This window comes from Panthera leo, chromosome A1, assembly GCF_018350215.1.
Source record: "Panthera leo isolate Ple1 chromosome A1, P.leo_Ple1_pat1.1, whole genome shotgun sequence".
NCBI lineage: Eukaryota > Metazoa > Chordata > Mammalia > Carnivora > Felidae > Panthera > Panthera leo.
Genome location: NC_056679.1, coordinates 117,284,039 through 117,298,191, shown reverse-complemented (window position 1 = coordinate 117,298,191; position 14,153 = coordinate 117,284,039). Strand labels below are relative to the sequence as shown.

The 14,153-nt window shown below is 50.2% G+C and overlaps 3 protein-coding genes across 21 annotated transcripts in view; all 3 read right to left on the bottom strand.

Moving 5' to 3' along the window:
• LOC122219239 (protocadherin gamma-C5) overlaps positions 1 to 14,153 on the bottom strand; it is a 136,924-nt gene that overhangs the window by 13,873 nt on the left and 108,898 nt on the right. For 15 of the 19 annotated variants that reach the window (XM_042937447.1, XM_042937449.1, XM_042937461.1 and 12 more), the window contains one exon: positions 1,839 to 1,897. In XM_042937447.1, coding sequence (XP_042793381.1) covers positions 1,839 to 1,897 — 59 coding nt within the window. Of the gene's footprint in view, positions 1 to 1,838; positions 1,898 to 4,856; positions 7,369 to 14,153 lie in introns of those variants that run through there. The other 4 variants (XM_042937452.1, XM_042937592.1, XM_042937600.1 and 1 more) reach the window with 4 other exon arrangements.
• LOC122224931 (protocadherin gamma-B2-like) overlaps positions 1 to 14,153 on the bottom strand; it is a 62,308-nt gene that overhangs the window by 6,233 nt on the left and 41,922 nt on the right. The window contains exon 3 of the mRNA XM_042947368.1: positions 1,839 to 1,897. The gene's annotated coding sequence lies outside the window, so the exon portion shown is untranslated. The remainder of the gene's footprint in view (positions 1 to 1,838; positions 1,898 to 14,153) is intronic.
• On the bottom strand, positions 8,806 to 13,566 carry PCDHGC4 (protocadherin gamma subfamily C, 4). Its single transcript, XM_042948049.1, has one exon. The coding sequence runs from the start codon at positions 11,359 to 11,361 to the stop codon at positions 8,806 to 8,808; it is 2,556 nt and encodes an 851-aa protein (XP_042803983.1). The 5' UTR covers positions 11,362 to 13,566.

The following is a 14,153-nucleotide window of genomic DNA, read 5'->3' as shown; positions in this document are numbered from 1 at the left end:
CTTGTTCATTCTTACAGGACAGTGTTTAGAACATGGCCTGGTTCATAATAGATGCCCAATAAGTAGGTGATGCGTGAATGAATACATGAATAAACGTATGAATGACCTAATGGATAAGCTATACAGAAAGGCTGGCAAGGCCACTGGAGAAAAAGGAGACAGATGGGGTCAAGGGAGGGGCAAAGACAGTCCAAACCAACTGTTTTTCTGCCTTCTGAAGGCCTTCTAGGAAGCATCTTGAGTTCCTCATACATGTGCAGGACTGCACATGCCAAGGAGGTGGAGTCTCTACCTCCCTGGCATGTGCTGAGGTCTCCTGGATTCTTGTGGCAGTGAACACTCACCAACTATAACATGTGGGAAAATGTGGGCAGCAAGTGCCTGACCATCAAGGAGGCAGAGGAAGGTGACCTAAGCTCTGCCCTCTCTCTCTCCTGGGTTCCTTGGACTCCTCTAGGCTCCTGACTTCTAACAGGGAGAACTGGCCCAAAGCCCACCCCACTTCCCTCAGACCAACTAAAGATCTTTCTGCTTTTTCCTTCCCCACCACCCGCAGGAGGTTCCTGTCTCAGCAGGAATTCATACTCAACTGAAATGAACAGCTGGGACAGCCTGGATAGAGGAGTATGTGGTGGTGAGCACTGATCAAAGACTCTGTATGTGAGGGACAGGGACAGGGAGAGAGTTGTGGGCGGGAGGTGAGGGGATGTGTGTGCTGGCTTGCCCACAAGTACAAAAAAATGAGAGACAGAGACAAAGAGTAGGAGACAGGATAAAAGGGAAACAGAGAGAAACAAAGAGTAACAGGAAGAGATTCAGCAATGCAGACACAGACTACACACTTAGAAATACAGAAACAGACACACACAAAGACAAGGAAAAAGACATAGGCTGAGAACAAAGAGGAAAGCAGAAATAGCAAGAGGTTGAGAAACCAAGAGACTAGAGACAGAGGAACATAAGGACACTAGGAAAGAGGAAAAGAAAAGAGTTCAAGGAAAGAGACTGGGAGGCAGAAACAGACAGAAAAGAAACAGAGACTGAGACTAAGGAAGAGTCATATTTATTCATTAATTCCACATTTATTGAGCACCCAAGATGGCAGGTGCAGTGCAAGGCACAGATCAGGGCAAGTAGACACAAACAGCAGGGACCAAGATGCAGCAATAAAGACAGAAACTAAGAGACAGAAAGAGAGTGAGAGGCAAAGACCACAAACTGAGATAAGAGACTGAGGGAAGGCCAAAGCAGTAAGAAAGAGTGGCAGAGAAAAGGCCTGCAGGTAGGGAGGGCAGGACCAGTTTCAGGACCTAGGCAGCCTGGAGTGGGGCGGGAGGAGGGAGACCTGTCCCAGGAGCTCCCTCCTCAGCCCAGCCTCCAGCAGTGCAGTCTCCACTTCCAACAGCTGACCCACCTCCCCCACCTCTCCTGGGCTCTTCCCCGTGGACTCTGGAGGAGGTTCTGACTGCCAACTGTGCCTCCCCCATCTCCTGTCCCCTGGTTCTCTGCCTGAACCCCAGCCCAATCTGGAACAGGGGGACTTAGGAATTAGATGGGTTCCACCCAGAGACCACCTCAGGACCAGGAGATAGGAAAAGATTCACCTGGTGAGAAGGGAGGGGCTGAGGTGTGAAATGAGCTTTCAAAATAGTCAGAGTAGAAGCCTTTTCCTTCTGGGCTCTGTGTACCAGCCCCCAATACACCAAAGCCTCCCTGAAATCCGGAACTGAGGGAAGAAGCCATTTGTAGCAAATGCTGAGCCCTCCCCCACCTCCTCCCACGTCATCACTGAGAAAATGCCGCAGAGAAGAGGGTGGGCTGGAGAAGCAGTCACCTACCCGCTGGTGCCAGGTCTCTGGGCCTGAGAGAATCGCCAGTCCGTGTTGGGCGGGGCTTGCTGTGGAGAAAACAGAGGGAAAGGGGCTGAGTACTCACAAAAAGAATGTTACCACAGTCTGGGGATGGGCAAGGAAGGAAAGAGGGGAATGGACACAGAGAAAGAGGAGGGAGGCAAAGACTAATCTCCAAAGACAAACCGAACCCCAGGTCTCAGAGGTCTGAGGCAGAGAGAAAATAACACCCATCTGTACATAGTGAGCAAACCCAGATTCCTCTGCTGAAGAAATAGCCCATTCCTCCCTGCCCACAGACTCAGAAATTCGGAGCTGAGATTCAAGGGCTGAAAGTGTCTCCTGTGGAACCAGAGGGAGGGGTGCAGAAAAGGCCCTCAAAGGTGGCAGAGGAGATTTTAGATGAGAATTTCACCAGCCTCTAGAAAGAATTTATTTAGCTCCTCAGCTGGGAACAAAAGCACCCTTGCAGCAAGATGGCTGCTGCTCCGGGTAACCCTTTTTGCGCCAGGTTGTGCTGTAATATATTCAGAGGGACGCCTCCTCCAGGCCTTTGGCTCTCAAGAATCCCTTCCCACAGCTAAACACATTATTAACTTAGGAGTCATGCCAGACTGATCCTTTGCAGGGCATCCAAGCCCCAAGACACCCCTCACCCCCAGAACTCTGCCAGACAATGGCTGTGACTAAGGAGGAGAGAACAAGGCTGCTCTGTCTGGGACAGAGAAAACTGCTGGGATGGAGCCCAGCAGAGACCTAGCTCCCACAGCCTCCAAAGCCTCTAAGGAGAGCCAGCTAAGTCTCCAGGGCTCCTAAGGGGCTGATCTGTAGCCATGTCCCACCTGGGTGAAGGTGTGGGACTTTGGCCGGCCACTTCACTCCTGAGTCCCTTCCACCCTTTCGAGAGGGTGTATTATCCCATCACACATGGAGCACTCCTAGAGCCATCTCCTTACCCCTTCTGGGCTGTGCTGATAAGAGACTCTCACTCTCACTTCCAGAAGCAGAGGAGAAGTGTGAGCATCTCTGATTACACGGGGGAGAAGACAGACCCAAGTCTGTCAAGTATCTCACTCTAAGGCCCACAGGTGTCAGTGATATGAGCAGAACCCAGAAAGTTAGCATCCCAGGTACAACACAAGTCACCAGCACCAGTCCAGATCACCAGCCTGGGGAAAGGCAATGGGATGCCTACTCATCAGCCACTGTATTCTTAGACACAGGACAATCTATGTATGATCCATGCAAGAACCATGAATCATGCAAGAACCATGACAGACTGGAGGAGAGTCGCTGGGCAAAACTCACAACTTACACAAAGATGGCGGGTCCAAAGTGTGTTCAGTGAGGGCTACTCAGGAACAAGGAGCCCCAGAAGACTTTTCTCTAACATATAAAGCCCTAAAAGGGAAAGAATCCCATCTATGCCCCATCCAAGCAGATGCAAACTGCCCTCCCATCTTCCAGCTTTGTGAAAACACAAATTCTGGAATTAGACCCAAGTTAGATCTTTCTCTACCACTTACCCAGTGAACCTGCATGTCACTTGACCTCTGTGAAATTCAGTTACAAGGTGGGGAAGCTAGTATCTACCCAACAAAATTCTTGGGAAGAACATGGTACTCCAAGGAGGTAGTGCAGGAAGGCTCTTTCAATCAGCTATCACATGGGGGTATTGTTTCAAACTCTAATTCTGATTCATCAAGTGCAGGATGGGGCATGAGTATATTTTGAATAAAAGCTCCTGAGTTTGTGGAAACTTGTGCCTTTTTACTATCATAGTTTCCCCCCACTGATGAGGGCACCCCAGCATCTGGCAGAGGCTGTGGCTTTCCCTCAGCTGAAGGAAAGATTGACAGAGTCTCACATACTTTGGTCACCCCCAAAGCCCTGACCCTAGATCACAGGAACCACATCAAGGTCACGACGGAGCCAAAAGTCTATCTCTGAGTGTCCAGGGTCCAGGTGCTTCATGTCCCCACTTCCTGTGATAGGACAGGCAGTGACTGTCACTGAGGTCCCAGGCTGCCTATCCTACCCTTGGCCCACAGGGTAGCTCAGCCAGACCCAGAGGTTTCTGGGCTGGAGGCACACCGCTGCCCTCTGCTTGGAGCCCCAATACTATGGGGTGGCCCACACCAGAGTTAAAAACTCTTGCCCAGAGGTGACCTGATCTAGTCCCAGGTAGAAGCAGGAAAAAGTTCCTGGGTCCTTGCAGGCCCTGGGAAACTGTGCCATGGGATCCTCACCAGGGTGTGATCAGTCAGCAGTGAGCACCACTGAGGCCAGCAGCCAGGTGGTTGGGAAGCTATGAGGAGCCCAGGAACAGCCAGTGCATGTGAACTTGGCAGCAAGCGCTGGCAGTAAAAGGTGGTGTGTGCGTGTGTGTGTGTGTGTGTCTGTGAGCATGCAGATGAGATGAGACGAGTCTGTTGCTGCGTGCGGCCAGTGGGTGTGTTCTGCAAGGAGGACACGCATGAAGCCTGGATGTACAATGATCCTGTCTACAGGTGCATTTGTTTGACAGAGGAATAAGGAAGGTTTACATTAACAGTGAAGTCACAGATAAGGGACTGGAAGAGGAAACTTAAAGACTGGCACAGCAAGCTGGCTGGCTTGGGAGTCAAGGAGGCTGGATGCAGGCATAGATCCATGACTGCCTCCACCAAGGACCACCCTCTGCTCCCCAACCCTAGCCATAAAGACTGCTGGGCCCCAGCCTTTTCTGAGTGAGGGCAGCAGGGACTGGTCTTACTTCCCCTCACCTATAATCACCACCACCTCCTGGTACTCAGAGTCCTATCCCCACATTGGCATTCCACACAATCAGTCCAAATGGTCCCAACAATCAGGTGGAGTGCAGGCAACACTGAGCTCCATCCTCCACTCCCACACCCCCACCCCCTCCCGAGAGGAATGGACATAAATTCAAAGTCCCTTTTGTGGATGGGCTGCTTCTCCATTGCAGCCCACAAAGGGTGTCCTGGTCAGTGTTGAGCCCCTCACCTGGCTCCTCTCCCGCAGTGTATTAGAGCGGGACCGGAAGGCATCAGGCTCCAGCACCAGCGCTGAGGGCTGCTGGACACTGAGGGGCCTTAGAAAAGTGAAGTCACTGCCATCCGAGGCTGGTGAAAAGCACGTCCTGTAGCAGTGGCTCTGTGAGTCTGTGGGCCGCAGTGTCACCTCCATGTACTTGAGTGTGCCGTCTGAGCTCACCTGCAGGTTGGGACTGGACTGCTTATAGAAGTCCCGAGAGGGCGAGTCCTGGTGCCTGCAGCACTGGCCCCCACCCCCATCCTCATCTGTGTGCCCCCGAAGGCATTTAGCTGACAGAAAGGTGAAGGTGACTAAGGATAAGAGACTGATGGCTGCAAGAGCCACAATGAGGTAAAGGGTAAGGTCTGAACGCTCAGGAGGGAGTGTGAGGAAATCGTTGGATTTGGGCATTTCCTCAGGGTCCTCATCCTCCAGAACCAGCAACACTGTGGCTGTAGAGGAGAGAGAAGGGTCACCATTGTCCCTCACCAGGACCACAACCTGCTGGGTGTTAGAGTCATCCTCCCGTAAGGCCCGGGCTGTGCGCACCTCCCCAGTATGTGCAGACACCAGGAACAGTCCTGGAGCTGTAGACTGTGGCAACAGTGAATAGGAGAGCCATGCATTGTGGCCAGCATCAGCATCCACAGCTGTCACTTTGGTGACCAAGGAGCCAGGAGGAGCAGAGCGAGGGAGACGTTGGGGGACTGAGAGTTCCCAGCCGGGTCTTGGGTGCAGCACCGCTGGTGCATTATCATTCTGATCCAGGACAAACACATGCAGAGATGTGTTCGAGTGCAATGGGGGAGAGCCAGAGTCTCGCACACCCACCACGATGTGCATCATTTGCAACAATTCGTAGTCAAAGGTGCGCTGGGCAAAGACCCGCCCATCCTCAGGGTTGACATATACAAAGGAGGAAGCTGGGGCTCCCTGAATCTGATTCCCTACAATGGAGTAGGTGAGATGGGCATTATCCCCAGTGTCTGGGTCTGAGGCAGCCACAGTGCAAAGAAGGGAACCTGGAGGCCGGTTTTCAGGGATGTAAGCAGTATAGAGTTGTTGAGAAAAGTAGGGTGCATTATCATTAACATCTGAAATGTTGAGCCGGATGGTGAGATGTGCATGCAGGGGAGGTGAGCCTGCATCACTAGCAAGTAGCTCAATGACATAGTGGGATGTGGTCTCCCGGTCCAAAGGCTGGCTGGTTAGCAGTGAGTAGTGGTTCTCAGAAGGCTTAATCTGAAATGGCAGGTCCAGGGAGATATCAAGGCTCACTTCACCATTTCTCCCCGAGTCTCGGTCCCGCACATTAAACAAGCCCACTACTGTGCCCACTGGTGTGCTCTCCAGGATAGGGTTGACCAGAGAGGCTAGCAGTACCTCTGGGGCGTTGTCATTGGCATCTTCTACATCCACTTGAATCATGCAGTGGCCTTCCATAGCTGGCTGTCCCTGGTCACGGGCTCTTGCGTGAATTTCATAGAAACTTGACTCCTCAAAGTCTATGGGACCCAACACGTGGATTGCTCCACTGCTAGGGTCTAGGCCAAAGATGTTACGCACCACTTCTGATGTATGGTCTCCAAAAGAATAGTCTAGTTGGCCATTGGTGCCCTCATCCGGATCAGTGGCGTTGAGGCGGAGCAGCAGTGTACCCATGGGTGCATTTTCTGGGAGCCCCACACGTAGAACTGAGGAATGGAAAGTCGGAGCATTATCATTAATGTCCAGTACAATGACAGAGATAAGGGTCGTCCCTGAGCGGGCTGGGATACCCCCATCCACAGCAGTGAGCACCAGCTGATGTCTTGCCTGGGCTTCACGGTCCAGCTGTTGCTCCAGCACCAGCTCTGGGAATAGCTTCCCATCTTTTAGGGTCTTCACATTCAGAAAGAAATGGCTGCTCGGGCTTAGAGTGTAGAAGCTCACAGTATTGGTGCCCACGTCCGGATCCTGGGCACTATCCAGTGGGAATCGGGCCCCAAGCGCAGCTGATTCTGAGATGCGTATCTCTCGCTCAGAGGTGGCAAAGCCAGGAGAGTTGTCATTGAGATCCAGGATCTCTACCTCTACGCGGATTAGTTCCAGGGGGTGTTCAGTCACCACCTGTATTGGCAGCAGGCAGCTTGCACTGGCTCCACATAGGCTCTCTCGGTCAATCTTTTGATTCACTGCCAGAGCACCACTCATCAAGCTCAGGGAAAAAAAGTGTCCATTCTCCTCAGACCCCAACCGCAGTCGGCGGCTCAACAGATCTGTCACCTTTAAGCCTAGATCCTGAGCAACATTCCCCACCAGCGTCCCCGGCTCAGACTCCTCCACCACTGAGTAACGAAGCTGCCCGGACACCCAGCCCCAGCAGCACAACGACAACATGCACAGCACTTGCCATTTCCCAGCGAGCTGTGGGGGTGTCTTGGGCCCCATGACCCAGAGGTCCCTTCCTGGACACTGACTCTGTGCTGTCCTGTCTCCAAGGCAGACCCAGGTCTTGGAATGTAGCAGCTGAAATCTCTTATGTCTCCTTCCAGCCTCTTAAAAACTGCTCCGAGGTATGTCTGCCTGCAGCAGTTCTTCTTAGTCACCAAATGGCGGGGGTGGGTGGGGGGGAGGGGAACTGAATCTGAGTGGAGCTGGGGAACAGGAGGAGGAGAGGTGGGCAGGAAGAGCAGATCCCCCACCTCTGCTCTGAGTCTGATTGGCCAAAAAGTCTGTCTGCTCTCAACCAATTATGAAGTCCCCTCAGTCCTGGAAACCTTAGGAACAGGCAAATCTGTGTCAATGAAGCCTCCTACCTCCCCACTCATTTCATGCTGCAGGTTGATTCAGCCCCCTTGGCAGCAAAGTTTGACAGCTCAGATGGTTCTCAACAGGGAAGACAAAGTGGTACAAAACTTCTCAGTGTTCTGTCCCAGCAACTTCCCTCAGGACTTTAGAAGTTTCCACTACTTTGTTAAACCAACAAAATTTTGTCCTTCCAGGGGAGGCAAAGCCCATGTGAACCCCCCCCCCCCACCCACGCCATTCTGCCAAACATGGCTGAGGTGAGAGAAACCATTTGTTAGGATCCTGTAAAGCCTTGCTCTGACTCTCCATCAATGCTTTGAGGAATCTCAATGTCAGCTGATGGTTACAGGATTCAGCTTTTGTGAGATCCCCGACTTGAGCTATGGAATGAGCATAACAGCTTTTAGTAGGGGGAACATTCCTGGAACTGATCCAGGTCACCCAGGAGAGTGAGTAGAAACCAGGCGTGGTCTCTAGAATTTATGGTTGCACCAATTCAAAAGTCTACTTAAAGACTTCCAGAGTGGCTGCCTCTGAGTTCCTCAGCTGTAAACCAGTTTTCTGACATGAAGTGATTTTACTCACATTGTTGCTTTCCCCCCCAAAGAAGTAATGCTCCCCTGCCCCCAATTCTTTTGCATCTAGCTCAAATCTCAGTGGGAACCTGAATGGGATTCCTGAAGACTTGGACTAAAAGATCTCTGCTTGCATCCTGATGCCTCCCTACTTCCCCTTCAGCTCTCCCCTCTTTGTGCTCTCTGCTGTTTCAAGCAGCGAGTTCTCTCTATAGTGGGTTAGGAGGTACTTAATATTGTGGGGCAAATACAGCAGTCACCCTAGATTCATTGGGAAATGGTAACCTAGAGTTAAGGTAGTCCAGAACCTGCCCCCCTCATTCAGGAAGAGAAAGCAACCTCTTGGGTTTAGGTGACTGCCTGATACATCCTACCCCTGTACAGGATAGCCTTCTATGCTCCCACATTCTGGCACCACGCTTCCACAATACCCTGGCTCTTGATCATTACCTTCATTTCTTACCTTCAGGTACATAATCCACCTCAAGTACTAATCTGTGACAACTTCCTGGTTATTCACAAAATACTTCTAAAGCACACCATCTACCACATAATTACCACTCACTATGGGCTCTTGCAGAGAGACCAACAGTCCCAGGGACATGACCCAGCCATGTGCTTGGATCAGAATAACTCTCAAGCACTGGCTGAGCCTGCAAAGGTCTCACCTCTAGCCCATACAGAAGATCAGAGGGTGGGCAGCTTGGGCGAACAGGCTCCCCTGCCATAGGTGCACTGGGTGACTTCACCATCATGAAGCTATCGCTCCGAGTGGGTGCAGAAGCCAAGGGTGTACAGCCATGAGAGTGGCCGCCCACATCAACAAACTTGATAGGATCATCTGACCCTAGCTGGATTCGCAGGATCCCATTGGAAGGAGGAAGCCCCTCCCTCCTTCGAGATCGGGTGAGACAGGCACAGGTGCCAGCAGGAAAGCAGGTCACTCCACAGGCAGCCCCACGCAAACACTTAGACAGTAGTGCAACGAATGAGCCAAAGGAGACAAAGCAAATTGCCACTAGTGATACAGCCAAATAGAGGGTCAGGCGGGATTCTCCTTCCCTTGGAGCTGAAGATTCTCGAAGGTCAGGGACAACTGGATGAGTATCTTCCTCCAAGGACACCAGCAGAGTAACAGAGGTAGAGAGTGGTGGACTACCACTATCCTTTACTACAATGACCAGCTTCTGTGGTGGGAGATCAGCTGGGATGGGAACTGCCGTCCGAACCTCCCCAGCATAGCGAGAGACAGCAAACAGGCTGGGGTCTGGGGCCTCCAGGAGCTGATAGGAAACCCAAGCATTGTAACCTGAATCCAAGTCCACAGCAGTCACCTTTGTGACTAGATGGCCAGCACCAACTGATGGAGGCAGAGCTTGCGGACATAAAGAACCAGGCCGGGCCCTAGGACGCAGCACAGCTGGGGCATTGTCATTGAGGTCCAGCACAAACAGACGAACTGTCACAGTGCTACTAAGAGGTGGGTTGCCCCGATCCCGGGCCTGCACCTCAAATTGCAATGTCTGTGTTTGTTCATAGTCAAAGGATCGAGTAGCATGAACAGCTCCTGTTTGGGGGTTCAGAGAGATGAAAGAAGAAGCTGACACATCTCGATTTCTGGGCTCCAGGAGAGAGTAGGAGATGAGTGCATTCAAGCCAGAGTCTGGATCAGAGGCTGCAAGGGAACAAAGCAGGTCCCCTGGGCGATTGTTCTCAGGAACAAACACCTCATGTGACCTCTGGAAGAAAGAGGGTGGGTTATCATTCACATCTGAAATATTGAGGAAAATACTCCTCTGGGTACTCAGGGGAGGATTCCCAGCATCGGAAGCAGTGACCATGATGTCATAGCTGGATTTGGCCTCTCGGTCCAAGGGCCCAGAAGTCACCAAGGAAAACTGGTTCCTGAAGGCAGACTTGAGGGCAAATGGCAAGTGGTCAGGAATACGGAGGCTCACGTCTCCATTTGACCCTGAGTCAGGGTCCTGTACACTGATGAGTGCCACTACAGTGCCAGGTTCTGCGCTTTCTGGAAGAGTCCCAAGCTCTGAGGTCACTGTGATGTGGGGGGCATTGTCATTTACATCTAGGAGATCCACCCGAAGGCTGCAATGTTGCTCCATGGCTGGAGAACCCCCATCACGAGCCCGAATATCAAATTCATAGTAATTCTCACTCTCAAAGTCTAGGGGCCCCTGAAGGGTAAGCTTTCCAGTAGTAGGGTGAAGGCTAAAGAGGTTTCTCACACGATCAGGGGTGTGACCACTGAAAGAAAAGGTGACGTTACCACTGGGACCCAGGTCTGGGTCAGAGGCATTGAGCTGGATGAGTAGCATGCCGGCAGGAGCACTCTCCAACACACTAATCCTGTAGCTGGATTGCTGGAAGGCTGGGGCGTTGTCATTCACGTCCAGCACTGATACCCGGAGCTCTGCAGTGCCAGATCTCGGGGGGTTCCCTCCATCCACAGCAGTCAGCACCAGGCGGTAGTCTGATTGCTTCTCTCGATCCAAAGGCTTCTCCAGGAGCAGCTCTGGGACCAGGCTGCCGTCGCTGCGCTTCTTGACATCCAGTGCAAAGTGTTCATTGGAGCTTAGTCTATAGCTGCTGATAGAATTGCTCCCCACATCTGCATCCTGAGCCTTTTCCAAGGGGAAACGCTGTCCTGGAGGAGCTGCCTCCCCAATTTCCAAGTCTAGCTGCTGCCGAGGAAATCGGGGGGCGTGATCATTCACATCCACAATCTCTACCTCCGCTCGGTACATTTCCAAAGGCCCTTCAGTTACAAACTCCAGGGGCACGATGCAGCTGGCACTGAGTCCACACAGTGCCTCTCGATCAATTGGATTCTTGATGAGCAGGGCTCCACTGTCCAAATCCACACGGAAGTGTCTTTGGTTCACCTCTCCAGCAACCTGCAGCCTACGAGCTGACAGAGTCTCTGTATCCAGCAAGAAATCTTGGGCGACATTCCCTACAAAAGTCCCTTCTTGTGACTCCTCTGGGACCGGGTAGCGGATCTGCCCACAAACGTAACCCAGGTGGCAAATGAGGAACAAAAGGGTGGCCCCCCAGCAGATTTCTACCCAGCTTCCCACCTTGCGGAGCATTGCTGCTTCCCGTTAGTCCTCTACCTGGTCCTGGGAAGCAGAAGAAGCCGACCCGCCCCAAACGACAACAGCAGCTGGAGACACCTATCTCTCTTCGTGGCGCCAGCTCTGGTGCGGCTGGGCCGGCACCGCAAGGGTTACAGGCCGTTTTTGCTGGTGGCGGGGTAGATTTGTCTGCCTTCCACCACCCGATTGGCAGACAGCAGCTCCTAGGTTCAGCCAATAGGCTGAGCAGAGAACATCCCAATAGCAGCAGGGTTAATGCGTCGCAGCATTGGAGGACAAAAAAAAAAAAAAAAAAAACAAACCCAAAAAACAAAACAAAAGAAAAAACCTATCTTTTTGCCTTCCTCCCACTCAACAGCATTTCCTTCTATAGGTTTATTACCTCTAATGAGAGGCAAACAACATGTATGTATGTTCTTTTTTTTCCCCCAAACACACCAACTTTCCCCGCCCCTTTTCGGCGGGGAAAACAGACAGCCAAAGCCCTAGCAACCTGCAGCCCATAGAGGAGTAGCCATTTGAGACTGGTCACTTTGTTCAAGCCAGCGTTGTCATCCACCAATATTTGAAATGGGTAGTTTATGCCTCAGTCTGATTGTATTGGAGCAACAGCAAATTAGAAGCAGTGCCATATATTCAAAACTCTGCCCTTCTGCAGATTATTCAGAAACATATCCATCTCTTTGCAGACAAGACTTACACATTAATGTAACCAATTAAATTTATGCAGTGCACGTTTCTTTTGGAACAGGAGGTGTAGCAGACACAAAATCTCTTATTCAGGCACTAGCTAGTGATACACTGAATTACCATTCATTGATTTCCAGGACAGTATAGAAGGAGATGAAGCAAGGTGGAGGGAGTCAGGAGAGGGAGATGTTCCAAATCAGTAAAGAATCAGTGTGTATGGGAGGCGCTAAGGACTAGATCTCATTGCTTGGCAGAATGCTAACGTTCACAGATTTAATAGCTTCCTTGAATGACTGAGATCAGCCACTAATAGCACTGTGCCCACAAATCCCCTTTATTTGACACCATGGTATGCTTGATTTGTTGTTAATTACCAACAGAGACAGTTTCAAAAGAGCAAGCTTTTTACTTGGCCCCTGGGGGCCTCCTGGAGCTGGAGACTTTATCTCACTCTTCTTCAACCCTGATCTAGACCCTCCCAGGAGCCAGGCTACCACCTTAAACATACACACACAAACACACAGTTGAGAAACACAGATCATCTCACACTGTAGTTACCTGCAAACTATAATCTGAGTGACAAACACACCAGAGCACAAAGAGAAAAAGTCCAGCCTGATCTCAACATAAGATTTCTTAACTCATCTGCAGCCTCACCTAGGTTCCCACTGGGTGTGAAAACCGGGAGCAAAACCCAGGGTTCTAATCCCTCTCCAGATTTTTCCAAACCCTTAAGCCTCAAGAATATCCTTTTGACTATCCTCTTGAGGCCAACAACCTACATTCCGGTCTCAAAGAGAGGGATCTGAATATGTGTGTGTGTGTTTTAACCAAAAAACAGCAAACTCTCCTCTCACAGGAATGGTGGAAGTATAAATCAGTCTGACCTACCAGGTATTTTGGGCAGGATTCACTATCACAGTGAATGATACCACCATCAACCCAGTACCTCCATCAGAACAGGGGAGGGACAGGCAGAGCCATCCTTGACTCATTTCTCTCCCTGACTCCCTCAATCATGTCAATTAAAAAGTCCTGATGATTATACTATAGTCAACACCTTCCACCTATACTGCCACTGTGGTGGTTCAAGCATTTATCAATCTTCTCCTCAGATATTTTAACAGGCTTCTAACTGTTCTCTTTGTCTCCAGTAGCAATATCCCCAATCTATTTTACTTATGGGTGCCAGGATAATCTCTCTTGAGGACATCATACATAGGGGTTTAAAGTTCTGCAGTGACTATCATGAATACAGAATGAAGCCTAAAAGTAACTCAAGATCTAACTCCTGCCTACTTGCTTCACTTTATCTCTTGCCAAGACTGTTAAACAAACATACTTTAAGGTTCAGCAATAATTAAGTATCATTATCCATATGCATGAAATTTCCTGCAAAGGCCCTTCCTGCCTCCCTTTTCCCTTTACTATTTAATAAACTACTACTTACTGAGAAACTTAACAGAAGACCATGGGGGAGAGGAAGGGGAAAAAAAAAGAGGTTAGAGAGGGAGGGAGCCAAAACATAAGAGTCTCTTAAAAACTGAAAACAAACTGAGGGTTGATGAGGGATGGGAGGGAGGGGAGGGTGGGTGATGGACATTGAGGAGGGCACCTGTTGGGATGAGCACCGGGTGTTGTATGGAAACCAATTTGACAAATTTCGTATTTAAAAAAAAAAAGAGATTTACCTTTAAAAAAATTTAAAAAAATAAACTACTACTTAACTTTTACTTCTCAGCTCAATAATCACCACCTCTATAAAATCTTCCTGATTTCCTCAGGCTGGCTTATGGGTTTCTTTCCCTTTGCTCTGGTTGCTTCTTGTATTATGCAGATCTTCACCGTCATTTTTTTTTTTGCATGTGTTTCCCATGGTACTACTCTATATGCCATAATGACAGGAAATGTGTCTTTTCGTCTTTTACAGTGTCTGCATATAGGGATACTCACTAAGTGGTGAATTACTGATATTATCATTTATTAGTCCAAGAAATACTTACTGAATACTTATACTTCACAAGAATATTCTATATTCAGCATGCTTTATATGCACTGCTTTTAACTTACACAACAATTTTGAAAGATGTCATCTG

Bases quoted from the DNA above. Each gene is read 5' to 3' on its own strand.
- PCDHGC4 (XM_042948049.1), bottom strand. From the start codon at position 11,361: ATGCTCCGCAAGGTGGGAAGCTGGGTAGAAATCTGCTGGGGGGCCACC.